The sequence below is a fragment of the Schistocerca cancellata genome, chromosome 9 (assembly GCF_023864275.1).
Source record: "Schistocerca cancellata isolate TAMUIC-IGC-003103 chromosome 9, iqSchCanc2.1, whole genome shotgun sequence".
Classification (NCBI taxonomy): Eukaryota; Metazoa; Arthropoda; class Insecta; order Orthoptera; family Acrididae; genus Schistocerca; species Schistocerca cancellata.
In genome coordinates, this window is record NC_064634.1 from 179408725 (window position 1) to 179421174 (window position 12450).

Below are 12450 nucleotides of genomic sequence, written 5' to 3' on the forward strand. Positions count from 1 at the left end.
AATAACTTTAACTTTATTTCCACTTCCGTTTTTCGACCTCCTCTGATCATTTTAGCCGCTCCCCACAGGTTTTAACGTCATTATTTCTACAATTGTTATCCCCATTTTCGTAATCTTTCACCACAACACCACTCCTTTAATACGTTTTTTCGAAATTTTCTCGAAATTTTCCCGAATTTCTCCGTCCTTTAACGTGATTTAGCGGCAACACAACCACCTAACCTTTTTGCACATCGCTGTCTACCAACCCAAGTTCACCACAGGATCAACTTAACCAACACTTTTTCGCCTTTTTTCATACCAGATCTCCAATTGCTTCTAGTTATCTATCCCCATATATTTCTATCTTTCTTTTTCATTTCAACCTCATGTTAAACTTTCCACCTTCTAATACCATGTCACCCTCACAACACCCCCACAACGACCCCATTAAGTTTTATTTACATTCCCTCCGCAAACATGCCTTCACCCTAGCCAGATTACGCTCACATATTTTATTTTCTCAGGCTTGTCTGACATTTGGCATAACCCCCAAAGGCCTCACACTTAAAGTTCCCATCTCTGGCTGCAACCCTTCTTTCCATCAGTCCCTATACCAGTTCCAAACTGAACAATCCATTGCCCTCACCCACCTAATCCTTCACCTACACATCAACTCCGCCAATGAACACACCCGTCAACTCCTATCCTTAATAAAAGTCCTCAATCTTTCCTCTCCCACATCCACACAGGCTATTCAGAGCATCCTCCTACAGGCCAACCGCCAATTAGCACACCATGCCACCCTTCACCTCAAAAAACTATCCAATCTCCTGGTTTCCCACCTCCGGAAAGGCAACTCACTCACCCTTCACAACCTTTCCAGCAAACCTCAACCACCTCTCATTGCACACAAACCCAGTCTCTCCCAACTACTCAATCTCCCACTTCCAACTCCACTCCCTCCAAAACCTCAAAATTCCGATCAAAACAATCTGGCACCACAACACCCTAATTCAGTAGTTAACCTTTCCTCCAAACCTCTCTCCCAATCCGAAACCTCTGTCCTATCCAAAGGCCTCACCTTCAGCCCCACTCCCAGATTCAACCAAACAGCCCTCGTCAAAGATTTACTGTCCTACACTCGTACTCTCTGCTGGAAGTATCACTTTGCCTTGAAGAAAAATGATCCTAATCCTACCCCTAATGATCCAACTCCCCAAGACACTATCCAAATTGAACCCTGCCTGGAACAGTTCCGTCCTCCGTCACAGCGGGACCCACCTCCTCTTCCTCAAAATCACCCTCTCCAAACCTTCCAGGAATTTCTGACTTCCAGTCTTGCCTCTCAATCCTTCTTAAAAAACCTTAATCCTACTCCCAACATCACCACTGCTGAAGCCCAGGCTATCCGTGATCTGAAGGCTGACCTGTCCATCGTCATTCTTCCGGCGGACAAGGGTTCCACGACCGTGGTACTTGATCATCGGGAGTATGTGGCTGAGGGACTGCGTCAGCTTTCAGACAACACCACATACAAAGTTTGCCAAGGTAATCCCATTCCTGATGTCCAGGCAGAGCTTCAAGGAATCCTCAGAACCTTAGGCCCCCTACAAAACCTTTCACCTGACTCCATCAACCTCCTGACCCCACCGACACCCCGCACCCCTACCTTCTACTTTCTTCCTAAAATTCACAAACCCAATCATCCCGGCCGCCCCATTGTAGCTGGTTACCAAGCCCCCACAGAACGTATCTCTGCCTACGTAGATCAACACCTTCAACCCATTACATGCAGTCTCCCATCCTTCATCAAAGACACCAACCACTTTCTCGAACGCCTGGAATCCTTACCCAATCCGTTACCCCCAGAAACCATCCTTGTAACCATTGATGCCACTTCCTTATACACAAATATCCCGCACGTCCAGGGCCTCGCTGCGATGGAGCACTTCCTTTCACACCGATCACCTGCCACCCTACCTAAAACCTCTTTCCTCATTACCTTAGCCAGCTTCATCCTGACCCACAACTTCTTCACTTTTGAAAACCAGACATACCAACAATTAAAGGGAACAGCCATGGGTACCAGGATGGCCCCCTCGTACGCCAACCTATTCATGGGTCGCTTAGAGGAAGCCTTCTTGGTTACCCAGGCCTGCCAACCCAAAGTTTGGTACAGATTTATTGATGACATCTTCATGATCTGGACTCACAGTGAAGAAGAACTCCAGAATTTCCTCTCCAACCTCAATTCCTTTGGTTCCATCAGATTCACCTGGTCCTACTCCAAATCCCATGCCACTTTCCTTGATGTTGACCTTCACCTGTCCAATGACCAGCTTCACACGTCCGTCCACATCAAACCCACCAACAAGCAACAGTACCTCCATTACGACAGCTGCCACCCATTCCACATCAAACGGTCCCTTCCCTACAGCCTAGGTCTTCGTGGCAAACGAATCTGCTCCAGTCCGGAATCCCTGAAGCATTACACCAACAACCTGACAACAGCTTTCGCATCCCGCAACTACCCTCCCGACCTGGTACAGAAGCAAATAACCAGAGCCACTTCCTCATCCTCTCAAACCCAGAACCTCCCACAGAAGAACCACAAAAGTGCCCCACTTGTGACAGGATACTTTCCGGGACTGGATCAGATTCTGAATGTGGCTCTCCAGCAGGGATACGACTTCCTCAAATCCTGCCCTGAAATGAGATCCATCCTTCATGAAATCCTCCCCACTCCACCAAGAGTGTCTTTCCGCCGTCCACCCAACCTTCGTAACCTCTTAGTTCATTCCTATGAAATCCCCAAGCCACCTTCCCTACCCTCTGGCTCCTACCCTTGTAACTGCCCCCGGTGTAAAACCTGTCCCATGCACCCTCCCACCACCACCTACTCCAGTCCTGTAACCCGGAAGGTGTACACAATCAAAGGCAGAGCCACGTGTGAAAGCACCCACGTGATCTACCAACTGACCTGCCTACACTGTGATGCATTCTATGTGGGAATGACCAGCAACAAACTGTCCATTCGCATGAATGGACACAGGCAGACAGTGTTTGTTGGTAATGAGGATCACCCTGTGGCTAAACATGCCTTGGTGCACGACCAGCACATCTTGGCGCAGTGTTACACCGTCCGGGTTATCTGGATACTTCCCACTAACACCAACCTGTCAGAACTCCGGAGATGGGAACTTGCCCTTCAACATATCCTCTCTTCTCGCTATCCGCCAGGCCTCAATCTCCGCTAATTTCAATCTGCCGCCGCTCATACCTCACCTGTCTTTCAACATCATCTTTGCCTCTGTATTTCCGTCCCGACTGACATCTCTGCCCAAACTCTTTGCCTTTACAAATGTCTGCTTGTGTCTGTGTATGTGTAGATGGATATGTGTGTGTGTGCGAGTGTAAACCTGTCCTTTTTTCCCCCTAAGGTAAGTCTTTCCGCTCCCGGGGTTGGAATGACTCCTTACCCTCTCCCTTAAAACCCAATCCTTTTGTCTTTCCTTCTCCTTCCCTCTTTCCTGACGAGGCAACCGTTGGTTGCGAAAGCTAGAGTTTTGTGTGTATGTTTGTGTTTATTTGTGTGTCTATCGACCTGCCAGCGCTTTTGTTGGGTAAGTCTCATCATCTTTCTTTTTAAATATATTTTTCCCACGTGGAATGTTTCCCTCTATTATATTCATATATATATATTCATATATATATATATATATATATATATATAAAATTTACACTGCCTACAGCCCCACTACTCCCTCTACCTGAGATCGCTGAGTGCCAGGAGATGGCAATCGCTATGTATATCTGAGTTGTGTATGTATATGAGGTGTGTTAAAAAAGTAAGGTGACTTTATACTTTTATGAAAAAATATTTATTTACTAATCAGTATTCATGTTGTCCCCTTGAAAGTAATCCCCCTCAGATACAATTCACTTGTGCCAACACTTCTTCCCATCCTCGAAGCCCTTGTCATAAACACTTTTTGGTACAGCCTTGAGGACTTCCAATGATGCAGTTTTTATTCCATTAATCATTTAAAATCTTCATCCTTCCACAGGTCTCTTCAGTTTTGGGAACAGGAAAAAGTTACAGGGATCCAAATCCAGTAAATATGGTGGCTGAGGCATGATAGTCATGTTGTTTTTGGCCAGAAAATCTCTCACAAGCAATGAGGAATGTGCAGGTGCATTGTCATCATGAAAAATCCCTGAACTGTTTTTCCATAATTCCGGATGTTTGTTGCGTATTGCTTCTCTCAGACAGTGCATAATGTCAAGTCATGGGGGGGGGGGGGGGGGGCAGTGAGCAAAACTTTGACATTGGATTGAACTTGGCAGGCTTCCACTGGGACAGCTGGGCTTTAATTTCGACAGCATAACCATAAACCCATGTTTTGTCACCAGTTATGACCCTTTTGAGCAAATCAGGATCATCTTTCATGTCATCCAAGAGGTCCTGAGCAATGCTCATGCGATGGTTCCTCTGATCAAAATTGAGAAGTTTTGGAACAAACTTCGCTGACCCATGTCTCATGTCCAAAACATTGGAAAAAATTGCATGACATGAGCCGACCGATTTGTCAACATCTTCCGCAACTTCTGTTATTGCAATTTGTTGATTTTCTGAAACAATTTTCTTCGCAACTTCGACGTTCTCATGTGTTGTGGATGTGCTGTGTTGTTGATGTGCTGGGGCATCCAGAGCAAGGTTTGTCGTTGGCATCTTCGTAGACATCAAGGAAGAGCTTGCACCACTTGTAGACTTTTTTTTACTTGGAGCATACTCACTATATGTCTGTCAACATGTGAAGTGTTTTATAGCACTTGATTCCATTTTTTCACACAAAATTTGATACAAATCCATCGCTCCATTTTTTATAGTGATCAAAAGTCACCGAGCACACTAAAACATGTCTAACCTATGTATCTGTCAAAAACAAATGAAGTACGCTGTACACTTGAAATTGTGAACATTTGTTTGGGACATGTGGACCAATATAAGGAGGGAAAAAGTTCGATAATCGAATGTACGTTGCCCGAGCAGTTTGAAAAGTCACCTTATTTTTTGAGCAGTCCTTGTATGTGTGTATGTTTTTTTCTAAATACGATGAAGGGCTTTGCCCAAGAGCTTGGTCATTTGTAAATGTGCCTGTCTGACACTCAGTACCCCCTCTGTGTCGTGAGTAACAATCTACCCTGATTCATATTGCGGTTATTTCATCCTGAAATTTTCACTTTTAACCTGTACATTTTAAAGCTATTTACTGAGTAGTTTGGAGTAGAGTTTTAATATGAGATGGTAACATGAAATTTCCTTTGTTTCTAGTATCATAAATATTTTAAAATTAGTTTTGTCTAAATCGTTGTGTTTTGTTATGTATAAACAGATATGACATATAAATACACTCCTGGAAATGGAAAAAAGAACACATTGACACCGGTGTGTCAGACCCACCATACTTGCTCCGGACACTGCGAGAGGGCTGTACAAGCAATGATCACACGCACGGCACAGCGGACACACCAGGAACCGCGCAGTTGGCCGTCGAATGGCGCTAGCTGCGCAGCATTTGTGCACCGCCGCCGTCAGTGTGAGCCAGTTTGCCGTGGCATACGGAGCTCCATCGCAGTCTTTAACACTGGTAGCATGCCGCGACAGCGTGGACGTGAACCGTATGTGCAGTTGACGGACTTTGAGCGAGGGCGTATAGTGGGCATGCGGGAGGCCGGGTGGACGTACCACCGAATTGCTCAACACGTGGGGCGTGAGGTCTCCACAGTACATCGATGTAGTCGCCAGTGGTCGGCGGAAGGTGCACGTGCCCGTCGACCTGGGACCGGACCGCAGCGACGCACGGATGCACGCCAAGACCGTAGGATCCTACGCAGTGCCGTAGGGGACCGCACCGCCACTTCCCAGCAAATTAGGGACACTGTTGCTCCTGGGGTATCGGCGAGGACCATTCGCAACCGTCTCCATGAAGCTGGGCTACGGTCCCGCACACCATTAGGCCGTCTTCCGCTCACGCCCCAACATCGTGCAGCCCGCCTCCAGTGGTGTCGCGACAGGCGTGAATGGAGGGACGAATGCAGACGTGTCGTCTTCAGCGATGAGAGTCGCTTCTGCCTTGGTGCCAATGATGGTCGTATGCGTGTTTGGCGCCGTGCAGGTGAGCGCCACAATCAGGACTGCATACGACCGAGGCACACAGGGCCAACACCCAGCATCATGGTGTGGGGAGCGATCTCCTACACTGGCCGTACACCACTGGTGATCGTCGAGGGGACACTGAATAGTGCACGGTACATCCAAACCGTCATCGAACCCATCGTTCTACCATTCCTAGACCGGCAAGGGAACTTGCTGTTCCAACAGGACAATGCACGTCTGCATGTATCCCGTGCCACCCAACGTGTTCTAGAAGGTGTAAGTCAACTACCCTGGCCAGCAAGATCTCCGGATCTGTCCCCCATTGAGCATGTTTGGGACTGGATGAAGCGTCGTCTCACGCGGTCTGCACGTCCAGCACGAACGCTGGTCCAACTGAGGCGCCAGGTGGAAATGGCATGGCAAGCCGTTCCACAGGACTACATCCAGCATCTCTACGATCGTCTCCATGGGAGAATAGTAGCCTGCATTGCTGCGAAAGGTGGATATAAACTGTACTAGTGCCGACATTGCGCATGCTCTGTTGCCTGTGTCTATGTGCCTGTGGTTCTGTCAGTGTGATCATGTGATGTATCTGACCCCAGGAATGTGTCAATACCCTTCCTGGGACAATGAATTCACGGTGTTCTTATTTCAATTTCCAGGAGTGTATATGGAACAGTTGAAATATTTAGATTTTTTTTTTTAATAATACTAATATCCTATTTCCACTGCCTGCATTTCCCCAAAAGATTGTTACATATCTTACAACAAATTCAAAGTGACAGTATAAACACTTTTCCTAGTGCACAGGTAACTTATATAGACATTATTGGTTCTAAGATTTTCTATTTGCAGTATAAAGTAACATATTTTGTACAGTTGTTTTATGTGTCATATATTATTTTACAATCAGTCTTTCTGGAGGAATTTACTTTTTTGTCAATGTGAGACACAAACATAAATCTTTGCATTTTGCAGACAGTTGTCTTCAGTTTGAGCGTCATGAGTATGCATATTTTTGACTCGAATGCCATTTCTTTTGCACTTCCTCATTAGTTGTAGAAATAAGTAGTGTCTGTTGTTTGTCTTTGCTTTTTAATTGTATGATTATTCTCTCATAATAGATCTGGTTGTCCTGAGGAAGGTATTGAAGTGCGTGATGGAGGAACACTTGCTGCCAAAATTGTGGGCGTATTCTGTGGTACAGTTGCCCCAAGCACATATACTACTTCATCTAATGTCCTTCACATTCGGTTTTATACTACCACCAACAATCCTCATACTGGTTTCCAGGCAACTGTCTCAATTGGTAAGTGTGCATTCATATGTTTAAAAAGAACTCACTTCTTAGAATCAGCAAATAATAATGCTTGCAAATTTGTTTCTGGTGCCTGCTGAATTTAAGGTTCTTTTCTAATTACTCATTTCATATTCTTTTGCATGTGTTAACTGTAATATTATTTATTTGTGAACAATTCATTCATTCTACGGTGAGAAAATTCGTGTGCTTTAGCATTTGAAATGTATTATCACTGTCTGTAAACTTATGCCAAATCACTACCAAATTCAACTTTTTGCAGGTGCAGTCAAAATGGTTTGTTGGTACAGTGGTTAGCTAGAGTGCTTTGCTATAGCTATTGGTCACTAGTACCTCTACAAAGATTTGCAATTGTCTCTGCTCTAAATTTTTTATATGAGTTCTTTCAGTGTGATTAGGTGGGGAGGGGAGGGGGTTCTTCATAGCATTTATACTGCCCAGGGAAGTGGAGCAGTATTGAGGGTTCAAAGCCTGCCTTCCCCACACACTGCAGTCACTATACCTGTGCTTTGTGCTGTGAAATGCTCATTTATAAATTTAAAAGTAGTGAATAATTAAATGTTATGGATTCATAAAATATGAAGTACCTTAGTCTCAAATTTAATAGTGAAGCTTACTGTTGCAGATCATTTTCCAGCATTCGCTAAAGGCTACTATATAGCACTATGACACACAGTACAGTTTCTTTTCTACAGGTGGTAGTCGTTGAGTAAAAAACGAGTCTGTATGTCTTCAGACTCATACCAGGTCAGAAGCCTATTGCTCCAGAAAAGACTTACACTTCACTATTAGGACCTATTAAAATAAATAAATGAGAACTGTGTGTTTCCTGTCCTCTCCTACAGTGGTGCTTGGTTTTGTGTTGTGTGTAATTCTTTGCTTCTAAGAGTTTCTTCTTTTTTCATGCTTTTTCTCTACGAAGGTTTTTTGTTGCTGGTTGTTGTTGTGTTCTTGCTATAAAATTATACCCTAAGTTCACCACAGCTATTTATGGTCTCAGGGGTGAATGCTGCAGGTTGTGAGGATTATAGTATTTGTTGGCTGGACAATTTTTCTGTTCATTTTCCTATTTGTGTGTTCATGCTACTTAACACTGATGTTGCTATTGGCTGACTACATCACGTGTCCTATGCTCTGAATGTCTGCTGTCTTTGGCTGATGAGATCACTTGACATGTGCTACGACTGGCTTACAAATGCGCATTGCAATCTCGATTTCAAGGCTTCAGAAAGTAACATGCAGTGTTCGGTGGAATTTGAATTTATACTTTCGTAATATGAAAATATGCAGTGTACATGTTGCTGCATTTAAGACATCTTCCCAAAACTTTTTTTTTCTTTTCTTTTTTTTCCTGAGTTTTGTTTTCTAAAGTGCCGGGCAATTCTACACCGGTGTATAAAACCACAACCTAAAAGGTTGATAAGTTTTACAGTTACGAAGAAAATTACACTGTCACTTAAAATGGAAAAAGTGAATTTTCATATGGTAGAAAGTGTATTTTTAACTGGGAAATCCAGGAATTTTTTTTTTTTTTTTCTTGTCCACATTTACACCCTGATATATGACTGTAGACATGATGATACCGGTATACACTTCAGTTTTGTCGTTTTTTGGGTTCCTGAGTTGTGTCTGGAAGGAAAGTTTTGGCAGCTGCACGTCACATGAGCTGTGATGGAGTTAAAGCTTGTTGTTTGGAATTGCTGCATAAGAAAAAAATAAGAAACATGTTTTGATTCGTGACTGGATGAAGAAAAGACGTTAGCTTGATTGCTCAGTAACATCTAAAATAATTTATAATGGAAGACCCTAGATGTTCTTTCAAATTATTTTAGAATGTCACCAGAACCGTTCACATTTCTTCTAAATAGAGCTAATTATCCGATAAGGAAAAGATATTGTAATGCATGAAGCACTGTCTCCAGAACTCAAAATACATATCACATTGCTTGCATTACAATCGAGAACACTTGGCATGCTAGAAGATGCAGTTTTAGTTGGTGATGTCACTTTTTCATTAACACCAACAATTATTAAGATTAACAACAATAATTATTCAAAGCAGGCCACATTAAGGAGGGAATGGTTTGCAAACTACTCTATTGAAGATTGATCTGTAGAGCACTGGCAATATTTCAAAGTTCAAACATATGTGAATGGGGAGCACTGCTATGATATTTTAAGTAGGTGAATATTGAATTAAGAATGCAGCTTCTTGATTTGTGCAGCATTCCCTCATGTCAACAATATTCCTTACAAAATAGTCTGCCAACTCGAACAATGGGATTTTAATCTTGTAGACAAGAGCATTTCCACAGTCAGAAATTGCACTTGCTTTTATTTTTCTTAATTCAGTTGTGCGTATGCTCCTAATTCAATAAATTTTGTCATGCAGCTCAGGTATTGTCAAACCATCTATGTTCTGATCTTACATGATGGTCTCAACTTATTTTTGTTATTAGTATCACTGAAACTCCACAAACACATATGCAAAGCATAGATATCCAAAAATCAAACATTTTTCTCTGTTCTCCACTTCATATTTCAGTTTATCCTCACTCTATGAACACATATAACCTCAAAACTCTTGCAACTAGTGTCACCACCATTGGAAGAAGCCGAAAGTGTTTAGTTTCATCAATGAGTTGGGCAAACATGTGGTACACATGCCCAGTGGCCGGTAGCACAGTTGCCTGCAACCTAATGTCATCGTGTAAATGAGGCTTTACTTTCAAAGTAAATTTCCTTATACAAAATGAACTGTGTGTGAGAATGTATGATGAATTTCTTAAATCAAAGGGATTTTGACTCTCATTTACAAATCAACTCTTTGAGGATGAGCCATTTAGAAAACTTTGAGCCCATAAGATCTGACATTTATTGTTATTAAACATTTTACTGGCACATTTGTGTGATGTATCTTAAAGTGTAACACACACAAAAAAGATCAACATTATATGTGAAAGCTTAGCTTCTCTATCAGCTTATTAATCTGTATGTAGTGGAGAGCGGGCATGGTAATTACGATGATAAATAATCTCTAGCACTCCTGTCACTTACTATGAATACTTATATTCTCACAGCATATACACAATACATGTAGCATAGAGTGCGTACTACAGAGAACTGATCTGGCAAAGGTACAGAAGTTCTCGCTGCAGTAGGGTAGCAATATTATTGCGGGGTGAGCCAGTGGTTCTACATCTGCACATATCTTCGAGACCAATATTATATGTGAAAGCTTTGTTTTTCTTGTAGCAACACTATGTATATTAATTTAAACCATTAACTTTTCCTATTTGTGTGTTTGCTGTACTTAACAGTGATGTTACTATTGGCTGACTACATCACATGTCCTATACTCTGACTTTCCACTGTCATGAGCTGGCAAGATCACATTACAAGAGCTGTGACTGGCTTACAAAAGCACATTGAAATCTCGTTTTCAACGATCGTAAAGTAATATGCAGTGTTTGGTGGAATACACATTTATACTTTCGTAATACAAAAATATGCAGTGTACTTGTTGCTGCACTTCAAAGATTTTTCCAAAACATGTTCTTTTTTTCTTTGAGTTTCATTTCCTAAAGTGCTGAGAAATTCTACACCATTGTATAAAACCATAACCGTTCAAAGGATTGATAACTCTTACATTTTCATGGGAAAGTATACTGTCACTTACAATGGAAAAAGTGTATTTTCACCAGGGAGAAAATGTATTTTTAACCAGGAAACCCAACAAGTTCAATAAGAAAATTATACCTGGTGATTTCATTGGCTACATGAGTGACAAAGATGGTTACAAAATGTGGATTCCATAAAAACACGCAATGTTGATTTTTGACCAGAAAAGCTATGTACAACTGGAAATTCGATTGAGTTAGAATTTAATTCCATACCTGAAGAAACAGGACAGAGAAGTGAATCTACTGTTTATCAGATTCAGATTAGTGACCAAGAATATTTGAATGAGTTACTAAATCGACATCCAGTTTGTGAAATACGTCCTCCAGTGAAATTTAGTGACTGTGAATGAGGATACTAGCCTCACCTGTCTCAAGAAGCAAATGCATTAGTTTGGCTGACAAAAGCAATCCATGAAGAGCTTGCACCATTAAACTTCAGCGGAGCTAAGGAAAGTAGTAATTTCAGTAAAAGGTTTAACACAATGACAGAAGAAAAGAAGGCATTTGATGAAAATGATAACCAGGGATTTGGTGGATTTACCTGAAGGAAACCCTGTTATCAATATTTGATGGGTACTTCATAATAAATAGAAACCTGATGTATCAATTGATTGATACCATGCTCACTTGGCTGTGTGCAGTATGTTTCATTGTGTCGGACTTGATTACAATAGCATTTTTAGTCCAATTGCTCATTATGATACTATTCATGCTGTTATAGCGATTCCAGCAGAAGAAAATTTGAAACTTGGTCAGTTCGTCATTAGAACTGCATTTGTGTATGGTGACTTTGATAGAGAGATATATGACTCAACCAGAAGGTTTTGATGATGGGTCAGGTCATGTTTGGCACCTCAAGAAATCACTTTATGGGCTTGAGCAATCATCCTGTTGCTGGAATAATAAGTTTCACTCATTCATGAAAAGAATGGATTTATTGGTTCTACAGGAAATCCTTGCACTTACAATCACAAAAGCATAACAGAAAAATTGTTGATTTCTTTTTATTTTGGTGATGGACATATTGTAGGTACAACTCAAAGTACAGTGAATTAATTTTTAGATTTGTTAAAATCAGATTTCAAAATAACAGTGAGATCCTTAGACTCATTTTTAGGAATGCAAATAGAGCAACAAGAGTCTGGCTTATTTATTTCGCAGTGAGCATATACAGTTCAAGAACTCCAGTTAGTCCTAGCTGGTACGGGTCCCACATACTTGAGCAGTATTCTACAACTGGTCGCATGAGTGATTTTTAAACTATCTCCTGCATAGGATGATTGCACTTCCCCAGTATTCTACCAATA

General features: G+C 42.0%; 1 protein-coding gene across 1 annotated transcript in view; it reads left to right on the forward strand.

The window, feature by feature from the left end:
* Positions 1-12450, forward strand: part of LOC126100451 (cubilin) — a 771806-nt gene that overhangs the window by 461298 nt on the left and 298058 nt on the right. The window contains exon 42 of the mRNA XM_049911056.1: positions 7267-7451. Within this exon, the coding sequence (XP_049767013.1) occupies positions 7267-7451 (185 nt within the window). The remainder of the gene's footprint in view (positions 1-7266; positions 7452-12450) is intronic.